At 63.7% G+C, this 16,901-nt stretch overlaps 1 protein-coding gene across 1 annotated transcript; it reads right to left on the reverse strand.

The window, feature by feature from the left end:
- Positions 1-360: 360 nt before the first annotated feature.
- On the reverse strand, positions 361-13,173 carry AGPAT2 (1-acylglycerol-3-phosphate O-acyltransferase 2). Its single transcript, XM_032419087.1, has 6 exons — positions 12,919-13,173; positions 4,605-4,738; positions 3,974-4,149; positions 3,660-3,755; positions 1,840-1,912; positions 361-1,091 (listed from the first exon to the last, which is right to left on the reverse strand). The coding sequence occupies exons 1-6, from the start codon at positions 13,098-13,100 to the stop codon at positions 916-918; spliced, it is 837 nt and encodes a 278-aa protein (XP_032274978.1). The 5' UTR covers positions 13,101-13,173; the 3' UTR covers positions 361-915.
- Between the last annotated feature and the right edge of the window lie 3,728 nt (positions 13,174-16,901).

Here is a 16,901-nt window from a genome sequence, read left to right on the forward strand (position 1 = left end):
GGGCAGAGGGGCAGCGTGGGGCACAGAGGAGGGCTCCAGCCACACTGGGCCCTCCTATGCAGGGTCTTGGTCCTCCCTCTCCACGAGGGGCTAGAGCCGGTGGTTTCTGCGACGGTGAGTCTGGCCTCTCGGTAATAAGCTCCGGCCGGCGGCCAGAGAGCAAATCTGACCCCCAGCGTGCCCGCCGCCCAGTTCAGGGGACATCCCCACCCCTGGAAAACTACCGCAGGATGATCACGGGCCTGGCCCTGGAGGGGGGCACTGCAGGGGGCATGGAGTGCCCCCTGGAGGCAGCGAGGACAGCCCTGAGAGCTGTACCGCCCCGCCCACCCCGAGTGACCACAGCTCACCAGGTGCTTCCGAGGGTTCATTTATTAAAAAACACCGACGGCGTGCAGTGCCTGTTCGGCCGGCTTGCTCCCAAGGCCAGCGGAGCAAGGACCTCTGCTGTGTGGCTCTCCCTGAGGCCCAGGTTGCACAAGACCGGGTGTCCAGCCGCCCCCCCTGCCCCCCCGCAGAGTCCCGTTTCTCCCAGGGGGCCGGCCACCCAGCCGGCCTCCACACCCCACAGGCCCGGGCAGGAGGGTGGAGCGTCTCAGCCCTGGCCATTCGTCCGAGGCCCTGCCTGTCGGCCCAGCTGGTCCTCCGCCTGCTCCCGAGTCCGAGAGGCACAAGTGTGGGCTTCTAGGGAAGGTTCCAGCTGACTCTCCTTTTGGGGGGACATCCGAGGCCAATGACAGGAGGCAGCCTCCTGCATCCAGAGCCCGAATGAAAGCGGGTGGATCCTCGGGAGCGGGACACAGTGATATTTAGCAGCCAGGGCAGGGAAAGAGGTCCGTCTGTCCCTTCTCCAGCCAGCCCTGTCCCCGGCCCGCCCCATCCTGTCCCCGGGTCCTGCCCCACCCCAGGCCTCGGCTACTGGGCTGGCTGGCAACCAGGCCCTGCAGTCGCCCCGTTCTCCTGGGGTGTCTTGGATATGCGGAGGAAGGTGGTCCTCATGGCCTGGTAGCAGGTATCCATCAGCCTGGGGACATCGGCAACAGTGAGACCACTGGTGGGGATGGCATCCAGCACCTCCACCTTGATCGTTCCTGTTGGGGGCGGAGCATCAGTGGCCTGGGGCCCCCACCCGTGCCCGCTGTCCTGGCGCCCAAGCTGCGGCCTGTCCTTGCTCCGGCACCAGCTGAACCCCCTTCCTCCTCCTCCTCGGCCACCTACCGGCCGTCCCTGGACACCCTGGTCTCAGGTGGTTGGTATTTAACAGAATAATCAGTACAACCAAACCCAGAGCTCCTGAGTCCGCGCTTGGTAGGTTCTGACAGCTATATACTCCCCTGCCAGCTCCACCCAAGGTACAGAACTTTCCTCCCCCAGAAGGTGCCCCCCGCCTCCTCCCAGGCACCCACACCCACCATTCTACTTCCATCCTCCACCATGGTCTGGGGGGCCAAGAGTCTCAGATATGGGGGTCGGGGGGGACACAGCTTGGCTCCTCCCCTCCCCGCCCCTCTGCCCTTCAACCTTTGACCCCACCTTCTTACCCAGGCACCAGGTGCCCACATTCGGGATCTGGAAGGAAGGGTAGTGGCCCCAAGCTCCACGGCTGGTGGGCGTGGGGTTACCCGGGAGGCTGCTGCCCAGCTCGGGCCTATGTGTGTGAACTCAGGCACCTAACCCTCCCTCTGCTGGGATTCCAGATCCCTTCCTTCCTTCACTCACCAAACGATCACTGGCCTACAGGAACCACCCAGAAAGGGGAACTACCCTACGAGGGGCCTGGGCGTCCCCGTGACTGAGGATGAGATCCCCCGCGGGTGTGCCCAGGTGGTGGGGTGCTACCTGAGCTGAAGAGCTTCGTCTTGGGGTTGTAGAAGGAGGAGAAGCTGGAGTATATCACGGGGATGATAGGCACCTGTGGACAGAAGCCGTGGCGCCTGAGGACACACGGAAGCCCACCCCAGCCCACCCTGAGCCCCAAGGATGAGCTGGTGGGGGGAGCCCTGCCTTGCCACTTGCCTGCCTTCTGCCTAACGAGGTCCCGGGAGTGCCTGCGGCTACAGGACAGGCAAGGTGACCTGCCTCAGGCCCCTTCCACGCATGACCCCGGGGCCTGGGACACCTTTCATGCCCTGCGTTAATGATCACCCCCAGGGGCCATTTCTGACCCTGGAGTCTTGCAGGAAAACGAGCAGGCCCTGCCCCCTCCCCGGCTATAGCTGCCCCCAGCATTCCATAAACTCATCCTACACATCATCACTCAAGCATCCCCTTCACCAGGAAGCCTTCCTGGGCCGGCACATGTCCCTATGACTCACATCTGTGCCCCCACTGGGTCCTAAGTTTGCGCGGGGGGCAGGGCCCTGTACAGTTTAGCTGGAGGTTACGGAGGTCCTTCTGCCCACCCCTCCCCCATCCTGGGGAGGCAGGGGGCAGCTGTAGCCAGGGAGGGGACGGGGTCTGCTGGTATTCCTGGGAGACACCAGGGTCAGAAACGGCCCCTGGGGCTGATCATTAACCCTGGCGGTCAGGGAGCCTCTCCCTGGTAGCAGCAGGGACACAGACTTGGAACACAGGGAGGTGACAGGCTGGGAGGCCCCCCGGGGAGACAGGGAGGAGGGCAGCGGAGAGGACAGGGAATGCTGTCCCGTCTCCTGGCTGAGGCTGCACTACCCCAGCCCCACCAGAGCCTCTGCAGCGTCCTCTCTCCTCTCCCACGAGCCCCGTGTCCCATACCACCAGCAAAAGGAAAGGACATCAGCCCCAGGTATGCGGCAGGGGTGCCCTCCACCTCCCAGCTGGAGGGGCCGCAGGCCCAGGGGGTAAGAGCTCAGAGCCCAGGCTCCTCCACCCCATTCACCCGCTGCTCCCACGACCCCACAGGGGCGTGAGCTGGGAGCCTCTGGAAGGAGGGCTCACCCCGCCTTGCTCAGGGCCAGACAGCAGGGGGCGCTAGAGGCCACCTGTGCCAGGGGGAGGGCCAAGAGCAGACCCCTGCCAGGCACCGCCCAGACCCTAACCGGGCAGGATGAAAGCCCCTCCCCCCGGCTGCAGATGATGAGTTTTCCCTGCACGAACTCCCCCAACACAGGACCAGGAGTGGGACAGAGCACCTTTAGCCACCAGGAGACACTGCCCCGGGGATGGATGCACCCCCAGTTCTACGGACGTCACCCCCAAGCACCTCCCGGGACAAATGGCACCCTGGAGCTCAAGGACCAGGAAAGTAGAGGGGCCCACCGCAGAGACCCAGCTCGCTCTGTGCGGGCCACCCCCCAGGCCCTGCTCATCTGGCCCCAGCCCACGGTTCTGCAGGACTGGGCAAGCACTCAGCCTTCCCCAGAGAGCCCAGTAAGTAGGCCTGCCGCCGCTGCCTCCCCTGGGGACCCCTGCTGGCCAGCTACCAAGGGGGCTGCCGAAGCTGGGTGCTGGACCCGATCAGCACCAGCCTTGGCGCTCAGAGTGGGCGAAGGGGCCCAAAGAACAGCCCTCCCAGCAGGCCAGAAACCAGGTATTGGAGGGGTGAGGAGGCCCTGTGCCCGCCCAGTGGGAGGTGGTCCCCGAGCCCCAGTGGCCCCAACCTGACCAGGCCGTCACCTTCGGCTTTAAGCCAACCTGGACCCGCTTCCCTGCCCCGCTAGGAGGGCAGTGCCCTGGCGCACCTGGGTCTGGATCGCCAGGTAGAAGGCGCCTTTCTTGAAAGGTAGCAGGTCTCCATTGTCGTTCCGCGTGCCCTCAGGGTAGATCCACACTTTGAGCTGTGGGGGAGACGGGAGGCAGCTGTAGCTGGGGGGGGGGGCTGGGCCGCCCCCTCCTAAGGAGCCTCCCTTGTCAGCTGAGGCCACCACCGCGAATGCGTGGATGCGGAGGCTCGGCTCCCGACATTTCCACGGGCAGGGGGCTGAGGTGCTGTTGGGCACCTACCGCCGAGTGGGAGTGTTTGCACCGCCAAGCAGTCCCGCAGCCCCACACTCACGTTCTCCCTGACCATGCGCTTGCCCACATCGGCCATCACGGTCATGGCGGTCTTGGAGTGCTGCCGGTTGATGAAGAAGATGCCCCCGAGGTACATGATCAGGCCCACGGGCCCCAAGAAGATCAGTTCCCGCTTGGCGATCTGCACGCAGCGCTCAGGTAGGGCCTCCATCAGGCCTGCAGGTGGCCACGGGCACCAGGCAGGAGGGGTCGGGCTCAGAGCCTGGCAGCCACCTCCCCAAGGAGGAGAGAGCCAGCCCTGTGCCTGGACCACCAACAGGCCTGGGCGGGGTCATGCCTTCCCACTGGCCACCCGGCCAAGTCATGTGGCCTCTCGGCCTGTTTCCCGCCTGTAGAGGGAGCGGGGAAGCCGAGCTCCCAGCCGCTGGGGTGAGGATGGCAGAGCCCGTACCCAGCATCAGGCACACACAGCTTTGTCATGTGGCTGGAGGGAGGCACGGGTCTCCCTGGCCTGGGTCAGCCCCCCTTTCCCACCAGGTCATCTGGGCCCAGGATCCAGCTCTCTGAAGCACCCCTCCCTCTCCCCGCAAGAGACCAGGGCAGTGTCCCAGGCCGGGCCTGCAGCCAGGAAGGGCCAGCTCTCCCACCAACCCCTCTGCGCCCTGGCTTACCCATCATGTCCAGGATGCTCTGGTGGTTAGAAATGATGACACAGGGGTGGTCCACCTCCAGCTTCTGGAGACCCTTTATCTCAAAACGAAGGCCGAATATGTACTTAAACTTTGAGACAAACCATCTGATGATCCTGAGAAGAGAGAATGTCAGTGAGCAGGGCCCCCCTGCCCTGCACCCCGTCTTGGGCTCTGGCCTGGAACAGACCCAGCAGACGGAGCCCCGGCTGGCCCTCTTCGCGGGCAGCTGGCGGGACCCTGAGTTCACCTTCCCCTCCAGGAGCCATCAGGTCCTGTCCCTCAAGGGGTCAGCGAGTGCGGCCGGGTCTCCTGCCACCCTGGTGGGAACAGGGAAGATCATGGACAGAAAGGTGCAAAGCCTCCAGGGGTGGACACCTGGCAAAGGGGAGGCCGTCCTCTGCTGCATCTGCTTTGCGAGTACCTGCCGTGCGGCCCTGCCCTCACCCCACACCCCTGCGGGCTCATCCAGGGGCAGCTGCAAGGGGACTGGAGGCTGAGAGCCCCCGGAGGGCTGGGCTGGGTCTGGTTCTCAGCTGTCAGCAACGAAAAACCCTATGTGGAGGGGCGCCCGGCTGGCTCAGTCGGGGGAGCATGCAACTCCTGATCTCGGGGTTATAGGTTCGAGCCTCACGTTAGGTGGCGAGATGACTTATAAAATCTTCAAAAAATAATAAAATAAAACCCAACAGAGAGAGAGGGATCCCTGCACCCCTGCAGAGGAGGCGGGCCCCCACCCGCAGGCTCTGGGGAAGGAGACCCTGCAGGGCAGTGCCACACAGGGAAGAAGGCATCCACAGCAAGTGGAGACCTTCGCAGGGGCTGACGACTGCTCAGGAACAAGCGGGAGCGCCGCCCGCGATGAGAGGAGCGCGCCCAGGCTGGGCTTGTGCCCCTCACCCCTGTCCTACTGAGCAATCCCACCGTCCCCTTCTCCCGGGCCTACAGAGCGCAAATGACCTGCCCCAGGGGAAGGCAGAGGAGGGGAGCCAGGGTGTGAGGGGCCTGGGCCTCCCCCGCTTGGAGGTCCACGCCCTTCCAGCCCCGGCGCCTGCAGGGGGCTGCCCTAGGGCATCGGCGACCTTCGGGGGCTGCCTCCGAGCAGCACAGGTGGGCGTGAGTGGCTGTGGGCGCTGCTGGCCTTGGAGGACGCCGCGGGGCCGAGGGCTCTACCTGGGACGGGCTCCAGTAGGGGCCAGCCTGCGGGGCGAGGCTCAGAGCCCTCTAACTCCCCGCAGGGCCCCAGTCCGCCCCATCCCCTGGGGGTGGCTGACCCACCAGTGACCCAGAACTGTTCCACTTCTCACAGGTTTGGGCAGCACCCCGGCCCCTCAGGTATCTGAGCCCCTGAACGGCGTTCACGGCAAGGGAGGGATTTCCCATTTTATACACAAGGGTGAGTAACTGCCCCAGGCCCGGAGACGGCCCTTAAGACAGCAGACTCAGTGCTGGCTCAAAGCCAGACTCCGTTTTTTTTTTTTAAATTGTCATAAAATGCACATGACCCAAAATGTACCCTTCTAACTGCTGTCCAGGGCACAGCTCAGGGGCGTCAGCGCATGCACACTGAGCCGTCCCCTCCATCCGTCCCCAGAACATGCTCCTCTTCCCAGACTGGACTCTGTCCCGTTACACACGGACCCCCTTCCCCCAGCCCCTGTCCCCTGCGTCTGTGGATCCGACTCCTTTCAGGCCTCCTGGGAGTGGATCCCTCGGGATCTGTCCTTCTGGATCTGAAAGCCAGCCTCTCACTCAGCTGCCCCTTTCACAGAACAGAACCCCCGTGGGAGGGCAGCTCTCCCATCATCCCATGCTGCAGATGGGGACACTGAGGCTCAGGGAGGCGCGGTCGCACGATTAGACCGGCCATCCTTCCCTGGACCTGCCGGCCTCGGCCTGCTCAGGCCAGACCTGCCCATTTGTCCCTTCCCGCCCTGGGACCTGTGTCCCAGCAGGCCCCGGATACAGGCTGAGCGAGCTCACCGGCCGCTTCACCTCTGCGGGGCCCCGTTTCTCATCTACAAAGCCAGCTTCTCAGTCACTGTGAGGCTTGAGGGGACAAGGAGAGGGCACGGCCGGCACTTTATAAAGGAGAGAGATGGAAATGTCCAATAAACATGGAAAATCTTCACTCTCACTAGAAATCAAAGCAACGCACATCGAAACAAGAGCCCTGTTTTCATCCTTTGGGTTGGCTCGGTCCGAAAGAAAAGACCGGTAACACGAGGGGTTGGCCCGGATGTTGGGAACGGCCACCGGGGGACGGCAGGCTGGCAGCACCTGGGCAAAGCCGTGCAGAAATCGTCCTGGGGCGGACGGGTAGCGCAGCCGGCTGAGCGTCCACTCTTGGTTTTGGCTCAGGTCGTGATCTCAGGGTCGTGGGATCGAGCCCCACGTCGGGCTCCGGGTTCCGCGCTCAGTGGGAAGTCCGCTTCCCCTTTCGCTCTGCCGCTCCCCCCGCTTGTGCTCTCTCTCTCTTCAATAAATAAATAAATCTTATAAAGAAGGAAGGATGGACGGACGGAAGGAAGGAAGAAAAAGAAAGAAAGAAATCTGGTCCCTCTTCCAGGATCTGCTCCTAAGGCAGTTATGAGAGGCAGGCCTGCAATCCTCACGTGTGGTCTGAATTAGAAGAATCTGGAGGGCGCCCGGCTGGCTCCCACGGCAGAGCTGCGACTCTTGATCACAGGGTTGTGAGTTCGAGCCCCACATGGGGGATCTCACCCCACACGGTGGATAGGGATTACTTAAAAATAAAATCTTAAAAAAAAAAGAAAAATCTGAAACCGTCTGAAGGTCCCCCGCTAGGGAGAGAGGCGAAGTAGCGGTGGGATCCGCAGCCTGCTGGGGCGGAGACCTGGACACCCCGTGCAGCACTGGCCGGTCGCGAGCGCCCCCTACCTGCCGCGGAGGACCCCAGCCACATCTGGATGCGGACCGCCTGCTCTCTGCTGGAGGCGTCTGCTGGCTTCTCTTTCCCTCTTTCAAAATTGTGGCAAAATATGTGTCACATAGAATTTATCTTTTTAATCATTTTTAAAATATTTTATTTATTTGACAGAGAGAGAGAGAGGGTGAGCAGTCCCGGCCGAGCAGGGAGCCCGCCGCGGGACTCGATCCCAGGACCCCGGGATCACAACCTGAGCAGAAGGCAGATGCTTCACCGACTGAGCCCCCAGGCGCCCTGTCATTTTAATCATTTTTTTAAAAGATTTTATTTATTTATTTGAGAGAGAGAATGAGATAGAGAGAGCAGGAGAAGGGGGAGGGTCAGAGGGAGAAGCAGACTCCATGCTGAACAGGGAGCCGGATGCGGGACTCGATCCCGGGACTCCAGGATCATGACCTGAGCCGAAGGCAGTCACTTAACCAACTGAGCCACCCAGGTGTCCCATTTTAATCATTTTTAAATGTCCGGTTCAGTGGCGTGAAATCCACCCACACTGCTGTGCGACCGTCCCCACCATCCGTCTCCAGGACTCTTCTCTCCTGTTTGGATTTCTTTGTGTATCTGACATAAGGGATTGACCATAGACCATGGGAGATGCCGTGCACAGACCCCCGGCAGTGGGCAGCACGAGGGCGGCCGGCCCGGAGGGAGCAGCGTGCTCTGCACACTCACACGAGGAGTGCGTCCACGCGGACTAGAACACGCACCAGCTGCGGTGGCTACGGCAGGCTGCCAGGGAAGCCAAGGTGGGCCGGAACCCACCTCCTTACCTGGTTTTTGGAAAACAAGTGAAAAATGCCAGGCAAGGGGCATACCGGAGGTGGGGTGGGGTGGGGCGAAGACCCAGGACTGCAAGATGGCATTCCAGAATTGCAGAAGCAAATCCCTCCCCCTTCCCCGAGGCTCTGCAGACCCCGCCCAGCGCCCCGCAGGACTGGAGGTGGCGGCCGTGCCCTCAGCTGGCCCTCAGCCGGCCCTCAGCCAGCCCGCAGCAGCCGCCGCCATCCTGAGCACCGGCCCCACTGTGCCCACAGCCCACCTTACCTGAGTGCCCCTCCACCAGCCGCAGGGCTCAGGGGGGCTGCCCCCTCGGGAGCCAGGGCCCCAAAACTTGGAGCAGGTGTCCCTGGCGCTGGCCCCGGGACATGCGCACACAGCTCTGGCTGCTGCCCTACCCCCTCTAGCCCCCAAACCCCCAGGGAGGCTAGCGGGGTGCAGCCAAGGCCACCTGAAGCCCAAGAGGCCTGGGGGTGCATTGAGTGCCTGGCACAGCATTCCAGAAGCACCCACCAGCGGCCAGATGGGTGACTGGTACCACCTTTTCCCACCTCAAGGCCCCCGGAGCAGGACCGTTCCTCAAGCCGATGGGATGTGCTGGCCCTGCCTGGATCTTTCTCAGGAGCCCTCTATTTAACCCCAGTCACGAACCGCCGAGACCGCCTGAGCGCTATAAACACCACGGATCCTTCCAGCGCCCACGGGAGCCCAGGCTCACTCTGGTCAGCCAGCCTCCTTGGACCTTCCGTGTTCAGCCTGAGGACCCCCAGGCCCTTCCCAAGCTCTGGGTGAGCTCGCTCGCCATGACCTTGGGTATTGCCCTTGACCCCAACCCCTCTAAGCTTCCATTCCTGCCTGTGAAAAGGGGAAGGGCGTGGAGATTGAGCCGTTGAGGCTGGGACCCTGGGAGCAACCACAGTGATGATGTCACAAGCAGATAAGAAGAATCCACAAAGTAGGCGGGACACGTGCCCCAGGCCACCCGCCCCTCCCCCAGCCAGCACGGGCTCCAGGCAGCTGGAAGGAAGTTCAAGGCCAGGCCGTGGCCACCTGCTGACCTTTGCCCTCAGCCCCTGGCCTGGAGCTAGGTTGCTCCCAGATCTGGGCGGCTGTTTCAGCTGAGGCACTCCAGTCCTCAGCCAGACCCCTCTGGATGTGCCCCAGAGAGCGGGGGTTCTGGGTGGGGCCCACCTGGGGGCAGCCCTGCCAGGAAGGCCACACAGAGCCATTGATCTGCTCAGGGGACAGGAGCTGCCCAGAAGCCCGGAGGTGCTAAGAGGGGCTGTGTGGCAATGGGGTGAAAGCAGGGGGCCGGAAGGGGGGGCCAGCAAGCCCTCAGTCCTGACCCAGGATCCCCTGGCTCTGGGGAGTTCTGGTTTCTGGGCCTGCAGCAGCGCATCCGGGGAGGGAGTCTGCCCCTGGCCATCCTACTCCAAGAAAAACAAAGGCAGACTTTCCTGCAAAACCGGGATCCCCTGCCAGCCCCATGAGCCACAGGGCTCCCTGAATGCACTCCGTCCCCATCCGTGCACCCCCAGGAGCACACAGCAGCTGGCAGCACTGGTTAAGAGGCTGAGCTGTCCTGGGTTCAAATCCCACCCAGCATCGATAAGCCCCCTGGCCTCCGGCCTAAACAATGCCCATTCTTCCCTCTTTGAGGTTCCTCAGGAGCTGCACAAATGGAGTGCCTCGCTAGCCCACCTCCCTTGAAGCCAAGAGCCTTGCCACCCAGGGCCTGGCCATTCCGATGGACTCATGCCGTCCAGCCCCCAGAGGCCCTGCCACGGTAGTGTATGCATACCGGCCCCTGAGCGTGGTGGAGCCACAGGATGGAGAAGCTGGAACCTTCTGCAGGACCTGGGCTGCCCAGCTCCGGTCTCCTTCGATGCACGAGAAAGTCTCGTGGAGAAGCTGCTGTCGCTAGGGGTCCCGATCCTGCAGCCGAACCTAATCCTCACACACACAGCTGGGCTTCACCCTTGTCTCTGTCAAATGGCTGTACTAAGGGCATCTGCCTCGTGGGGCGAGGAAACAGGGCCTAATACTCCACCGTAGCCCAGCCCGGAGAGCACAACCAGCCTGGGAGGGATCCTTGGTCTTGGGCCCCCAGTGGGTCAGAGGGTCAGCTCTTCTGTTCCCGTCACTGTTCCCTGCACACTCGGACCTGGAGTCCAACAGGCAAAAGCCTCCTTGGGCCACTGCCCAGAGCCCCGTGGGGAGGGGCCCCTGCTGCTCCAGGGAAAGGCAGCAAAGCAGGGGAGGGCGCAGAGCAGGGCTGCCCCCGGCAGAGCTCCCGGCACCCCAAGCCCAGGGCTCCAGTCCCTGTCAGCACCGCCGCCCCTAGTGCTGGCGGGCACAGAGGGAACGTACGAAGCACGCACTCTGGAGGCCCTCCCAGGGGGTCTGCACCCCAGCTCCGCCACGTCTTAGCTCTGGGACCCCAGGCAGCCGCCTCCTCCCTCCCTCCCCCGCGCCAGGAGGCCTTAGCTTCAGCCAGCACCTCCGACTCCTCATCAGAGGAATGAGGCACACAATATGCCCGGCCCCACAGTGAGGACGGAGGGCGTAGACACCGTGGCGTCGAGCGAGGTGGGCCACCTTCCAGAAGTCAGGGCGGGGCTGGCGAGAAGAGCAGCCAGGGTGCTCAGGGGTCCGGGAAAGACTGCTGAGTGAGGCCACGGCATGTCCCAGCCCCTCTGCGGAGGGGTCTGCAGGGAGGGGGTAGGGAGCCCGTCCGCTCAGCCCTCCGGCACCTCCACCCATCTTCCACCCATCCTCCCTGTCCCCCCAGCCTGCCAGGTCCAGCCACCAAATCAGAAAGGGCCTGGTGACTTCTGATTTGACCCCTGGGAAGCAGCTTTGAAGTCTGAGTCAGTCCTTTTAAAAGACAAGGAAGCTGCTTGTAAAGAGGCCACCTGATGACACAGTTGGGGGAAGAGGAGGGTCGCCTCCTGGCTCTGTCACCTCTGCTGAAAACCTGCTCTGGGGCCAATTCTCCCCCTGCCTCCCCCTCCTGACGCCTCAGAACCACACATGCCGTCCCGGGCCTGGCTCTAGGAGGGCAGCACCACCTCCAAGAAGCCCACTGGCCTGTGGGTCCCGGAACCCACACCCCTCCTCCGGCTCAGAGGCCAGCCCCCAGCAAGTGCTGAACCGAGGCTCCTGCTGCCCACTGGGGACTCCAGGATCCCAACTCAGGCCCGGCCTTCAGAGATGTGCATGGCCTCAGGCATCCCTGCCCTGCAGTGGTGGGGGCCCAGCTTTGAGGAACCCCCTGCAAACAGGTCCTCCCTTCCCCAGGGGCACTCCATGCGGGGAAGACAGCCAGTAGGACCACACCTGGGCTGTCCCTGGGGAACGCCGCACTCCCTGGGATGTTGGCCCGGGCCATGCTGGTGGTGGGCAGGGGACACCACAGACCCACTGAGCACGCTCCACTCTGAGTCCTCACCTACTCTGGGTAGGAAAGCCACAAACCCCTAAAGACAAGGCTTGGAGGGCCCACGCCGTGTGGGCCAGTCCCAGCAGCATCGGCTGGTGTGGATGGACAAGGACAGAGGGGGCGGGAAGTCAGCAACCCTCACCCACTGCCCTGTAACCACACAGGGGGCAGGGACCTCAGGGACCACAGTATCCTCACGGCAGGCCACAGCCAAGAAGCTGTTGCAAAAGCCACAGAGATAAATATTACCAACAGCCGCCCTGGGATCAGACACAGGGAGACAGGGCAGGAAGAAGCCCCCGCCCCTTAGCCTCTGACCCAAAGAGACCCCCCACTCTTCAGCCGGGCCTGACCTCCCTACCCCACACCCACCAGCCCACAACACCATACTGCCCAGCTCACGGAGGTGTCCACAGAAAAATTCCAGCCACCCCTCCCTTCCTTCCACCCTGAGGCTGGACCTCAGGGGCCAAACCCACCCTTCCCACTCAGGAGCCTCCTACCTTCTTAGCAGGACCCGCAGGGAAGGAAAGGAAGTCAGCCCCAGGGGCGATCACAGGTGCGGGTGGGTGAGAGGGGGTGCAGAGAAGGCAGGGACCCCCGGGGCTCTAAAGCGCCTCTTCCAGGCCGGGGCGGTGCTCCAGCAAAGCCCCCCTGGGGCAAGCCCCGCAGTCCGACCCGCTCTTTCCCCGCGGGTGGAGCAGGACTGCGCCTCTCCCAGCCGGCCCAGGGCCGCTCCGCCACCCCCCAGCCGGCGCCCCCAACGCCCTGCGCGACCCGCGGGGCCCTTGGCGGGGCGGAAGGACGCGGCGGCGCTGGAGACCGAGACCTTTTGAAGTCCCTCGGTGTCTGCGCCCGGGCCGGAGCCTCCGGGCCCGGGCACGGGCACATTGTGACGTGAGGTCCCGCGGACCCGCGCGCGCCGCCCGAGAGCCCCGAGAGCCACAGGCGGGGCGGAAGGAGGGACAGGAGAGAAGAAAGTTAGGAAAGCGGAAGCGGGCGGCGGCCCGCCCCCCCCCCGCGCCGGCCCCCCCCCCCCCCCCCGCGGTCCCCCCGGTCGGCGCAGTCCCCGCGCCCCCGCGCCCCGCCCGCCCCGCCGCTCCCCCCCGCACCCCAGGTCCCCTTGCCTCATGTTCTCCACTGTCCGGCCGTGGTGGCGCAGCAGGCAGATGACCGCGGCCACCGTGGAGGCCCAGAGGCAGAGCGCGCAGTACAGCGTGATCTTGGCGCAGAACCTGGCCGAGCGGCTCAGCTGCACGACGAGCAGGAGCAGCAGCAGCGCGGCGGTCAGCCACGGCCAGAACTCCATGGCCCCGCCGCGCCCCGACCGCGTCCCCGCGGCGGCGTCCCGGAGCCCCGACGGCGCTGGCCCGGCTCCGTCTCTGGGCTCCGGCCGGCGGGCGCGAGGACGACCTGTGGGCTGGCGACTGCGGGCCTCCTCCCGCGCGCCCGCGCCCCTTATTGCGACGGCGGAGGGGCGGGGCGGCCCGGGGCGGAGAGGGGAGCGAGCGTGCCCAGGAAGCTGCTAGGTGAGGCGCGCCCCGCCCCGCCCCGCGACACTCCCCCTGCCCCCGCCGCCCGGTCACCTAGCTCCTGGCCGCGCGGCGGGTAAACTTGGGCTCTGGCCCCGCCCCCCGCGGTCTGGGCCTCCTCGCCCGCCCCGCCCCGCCTGTGTTCCCCACATCCCCAATGCCCCTTAACCCAGAGGCGTAGCTCCAAAGGCGACCCAAGGACGCGACTTCCTTGGCAGCCCGGTCGCCCCACAAAGGAGCCCCTGAACCGCGCCCGAGTGACTGCCGCCTGGGCCACCTGCTCCTTCGGGTCCCCTGGGGCAATTGCAGGGAGACCCGGCTGGTCCGGCCGGAGGCGACCTCGCTCTGCGGGCCTGAGGGGCACACACAGATTCCGGGTGGAGGCAGTAGGAATGGGGCGGGCTTCTGGGCGCGGCTGGGGCTGCCCGCCTTGGGTGCCAGGAACAGTGCGTCACCGCGGCCAGGAGCAGATACAGGGCGATTGTGTTCACATCAACTCAGCCTTCGGCCAGCCTGGCGGCATCGGTCACTTAGCGCTTGGCTTGGGGTGGAAGGAGGGCCCTGGCTGGATGTCCAGGTCACGGCTGCAGGGGCAGCCCACCGGTCGCAGAGAGCAGACTGAGCTTGCACTTGTCCTCTTCTCTTGGCTGGCTGGGGTCCTGTGTCTGCTGCAATTTCCCAAAATGCCCACGGACGCCTGGCACTCCTAACGGCATCAGGAAGTACCTTCTGGGTCTCCTGGGTTTTTCAGATGCTGAGGCAATCTGTTACTGAAATATTCTCCTGACAGCCCCCAAAACTGATCTGTTCTCTCTCTCTCTTCCTTTTTTTTTTTTTTTCTTTTTTTCGGGGCAAATGGTGGTTTTCTTAAAGCACAGGGACAAGACCCGTGGGCAGAAAGAGCTGCAGCCTCAAAACTGATCCGTGTTCACCGCAAGTACAAAAGCTTCGCTCTTGAGCTAAATGGGGACCCCTCGCTCTAGGGAAGGTGGGGCTCCCTGTAAGGGCGTAGTAGCCCATTCACAGATGTTCCTAGCATTTCCCCGTGGGGAGGATTGCCTCACCTGAGTTCCACACGTGGTGTTTCTCAGTGGGACCGACAGGAGCATCTCGGCTCAGTCTCGGTCCGTCTGTGGGGACACGGCTTTGTGTCCCTGTCAATACACGAGCTGGTCTCTTTCCACTCTTGCAACAGGTTCCTGCTGCCCCGGCCGCAGGCTGTAGGATTTATGGGCCCCTGGGCAGGCGGCAGCAAAGCCGGAGAGCATGTGGGAGTGGGTGGGAGTGGGTGGCCTGCATCCAGGGGTGCAGCTGCAGCTGGGAGGAGGCTGGGTCACTGGCCATGCCTGCCGCCGCAGGTCCTCGGGGGGTCCGGACGGGATGAATGGAACCAGGACTGACAAGCCCTGCAGGGCAGAAAGGGCCGCCTTACCCGAGGGGACTTCCTTCTGGTCCCTGAGCAGCACCCTTTCCACGGGACCCTTCCACCTCTCGCTCACCCACCTTGTCCCGCCTCACCCTGACCCTCTTCCCAGCACTTCCTACGACTTTGTGACATGTTTGCAGGTTTGTGTGCTTGCGGAGCTTCCCTGACCTGGTCAGATGGCCACTTCATTGGGGCCCATCTGTCTTGCTCGCGGGTGCATGACCAGCGCTGAGATCCATGCCGGGCTCAGTAGGTACTTACTCCCCAGCAAGTGCACCCCATTTTACAGATGGAAAATGGCCTCCTAGAGGCAAGAGTCACCCTGCTGGAGTGACAGGGGAGGAGCCTAACCCTGGTCACCGTGTGCCACACCTGCTGCCCCGAGGCTGCCAGCTGCTGGGGGTCTGCCCTGTCCTCCAGTTCCTGGGGGCGGCAGTCTGGGCACACCGCGTGTCCTCATACAGACAGAGAGCCCGTTACGCAATCTCACCTTCCCCAGTTTCCTCCTGGGCAAACACTGAAAGAAAAGAAAGCACTTTTCCCCTGATGGGGCAGGGAAGAGGGGTTGGGCGCTGGGGGGACGCCTGTGGCGTGGGGCGTCACACTCCTCCGGTGTGGGTCTGAAAGAAATACTCAATACCGTAAAGTCCTACTTGGAAAGCTAACAAAACCTTTTTTGTTTCTAGAAAGTGAAGCCCCGAAGAATCTTCTGGGTTGGTGGAGAAAAGAGATTTTCTCTTAAATCAGTGATTCTCAACTCAGCAGGGACCGACATGGCTCCACTCAGGTTCAACCCCAGAGCATGGCCAGAGCAGGGAAGTACCAGTGTCCTGATTGACCCTGTCAGGGGGCCTGGGGGCCCCACGATGACCTGGGGGAGTTCATGACTGAGTCGGTCCCAGTCCCTGCCAGATAACGGCCGAGAGCCCTCCTGGGCATTTCTGGGGCTCATCCAGACAGCACATGACACCGGGAGACACGATTGGGGCTGAGCTGTCACACCTCCTGAGGCCCACAGGAGCTCACAGCCAAGGATTGGGGCCATCACCGGGTGCCAGGTGCCGGGTGCTGGGCGACGGGAAACTGGCGTCCGGGGGGCACGCTGGCTCCCACAGGCAGACCTGCCAGAGGCTGACCAGCCCACCTGCCTACCCACGCAGGGCCTCCTTCTGCCGGGGTCCGGGTGAGGCCCTGTGGTCCCCAGGTTTCTCTCGGGTTGGGTGGCATGTCTGGAGGGAAGGGCCAGGGCTCTCCATGCCTGAAGCTGAGATAAAGTGAGCACTGTGTGACCTCTCCCCGCCATGTGGCATCTGGGGCAGGGGTGGGGCACCCAGCCTCTGAAGTCCCGAGATATGGCTTCATAGTCCATGTTACCCAAAGCACCAGAGTGTCGGTTTTCTAGTCTATAAAATGGGGACACTAGGCTCACTAGTGGCTGGGAGGAGCTGAGCCCATGGCCCAGGCTGGCCCAGCAAGGGCCACTCCTGACTTTGTCTCCTATGTGTGGAGGTAGGTTCCTGCCTGGGAGGAAGTATGACCGGGATCAGGATGACAGCTCAGGAAGGGGTGTCCCAGCAATCCTGCAAGATCAGGGATGCGGGCTGGGGAGCAGCTGATTGTGGGCATGGTGGGGGGCGGAGCTCCCTATGAGCCCTGCTCCCTCTGGCGGGAGGGACGGCCATCTCCAGGAGGTGAAGAAGATCCTTGGAAGGCAGGCATCAGGCTAGATGGGAGGAAGGGAGGAACCCCGGAGAGCCTTGCGGGTGTGTGGGGGGGGGGCGAGGGCACACAGGTGAGAACCGGGCTGGGCTGCCCTGGGGCGCTCAGGCAGAGTTCCCCTAGGCCCGCAGGTTTTCAGACCTCTCGGTGGCCAAGGCCACCCCCCACCTGTAAATAAAGCAGCCTGTGAATCTTTCATGGGCTTGTGCTTAAAAATAGATGAGGTGAGGCTTCTGGGCCAGATTCCCAGGTCTCTGCTGTGGCCACAACCTCCCCAGGGAGGCAGGGAGGGAGCTGGCCAGGGCGCGCGGAGCTGGAGCCGGGACAGATGGCACCCGGGCTCAGGGGACAAAGAGAAGTGTCGTCGGAAGGTGGTGTCTGGAGCTCCCGGGTCCCAGGCTAGGGGGTGGGCCTGGCGGGGCCCAAGCAGCAG

Source organism: Phoca vitulina, unplaced genomic scaffold, assembly GCF_004348235.1.
Source record: "Phoca vitulina isolate PV1807 unplaced genomic scaffold, GSC_HSeal_1.0 scaffold21, whole genome shotgun sequence".
NCBI lineage: Eukaryota > Metazoa > Chordata > Mammalia > Carnivora > Phocidae > Phoca > Phoca vitulina.

What these genes read in the sequence shown, in the direction of transcription:
- AGPAT2 (XM_032419087.1), bottom strand. Translation starts at nt 13,100, where the DNA reads ATGGAGTTCTGGCCGTGGCTGACCGCCGCGCTGCTGCTGCTCCTGCTC. An exon ending in GAGCATCCTGGACATGATGG is followed by an intron (nt 4,150 to 4,604) that starts GTAAGCCAGGGC and finishes GGCCACCTGCAG; the next exon opens with GCCTGATGGAGGCCCTACCT. An exon ending in GACGAAGCTCTTCAGCTCAG is followed by an intron (nt 1,092 to 1,839) that starts GTAGCACCCCAC and finishes CGCCCCCAACAG; the next exon opens with GAACGATCAAGGTGGAGGTG.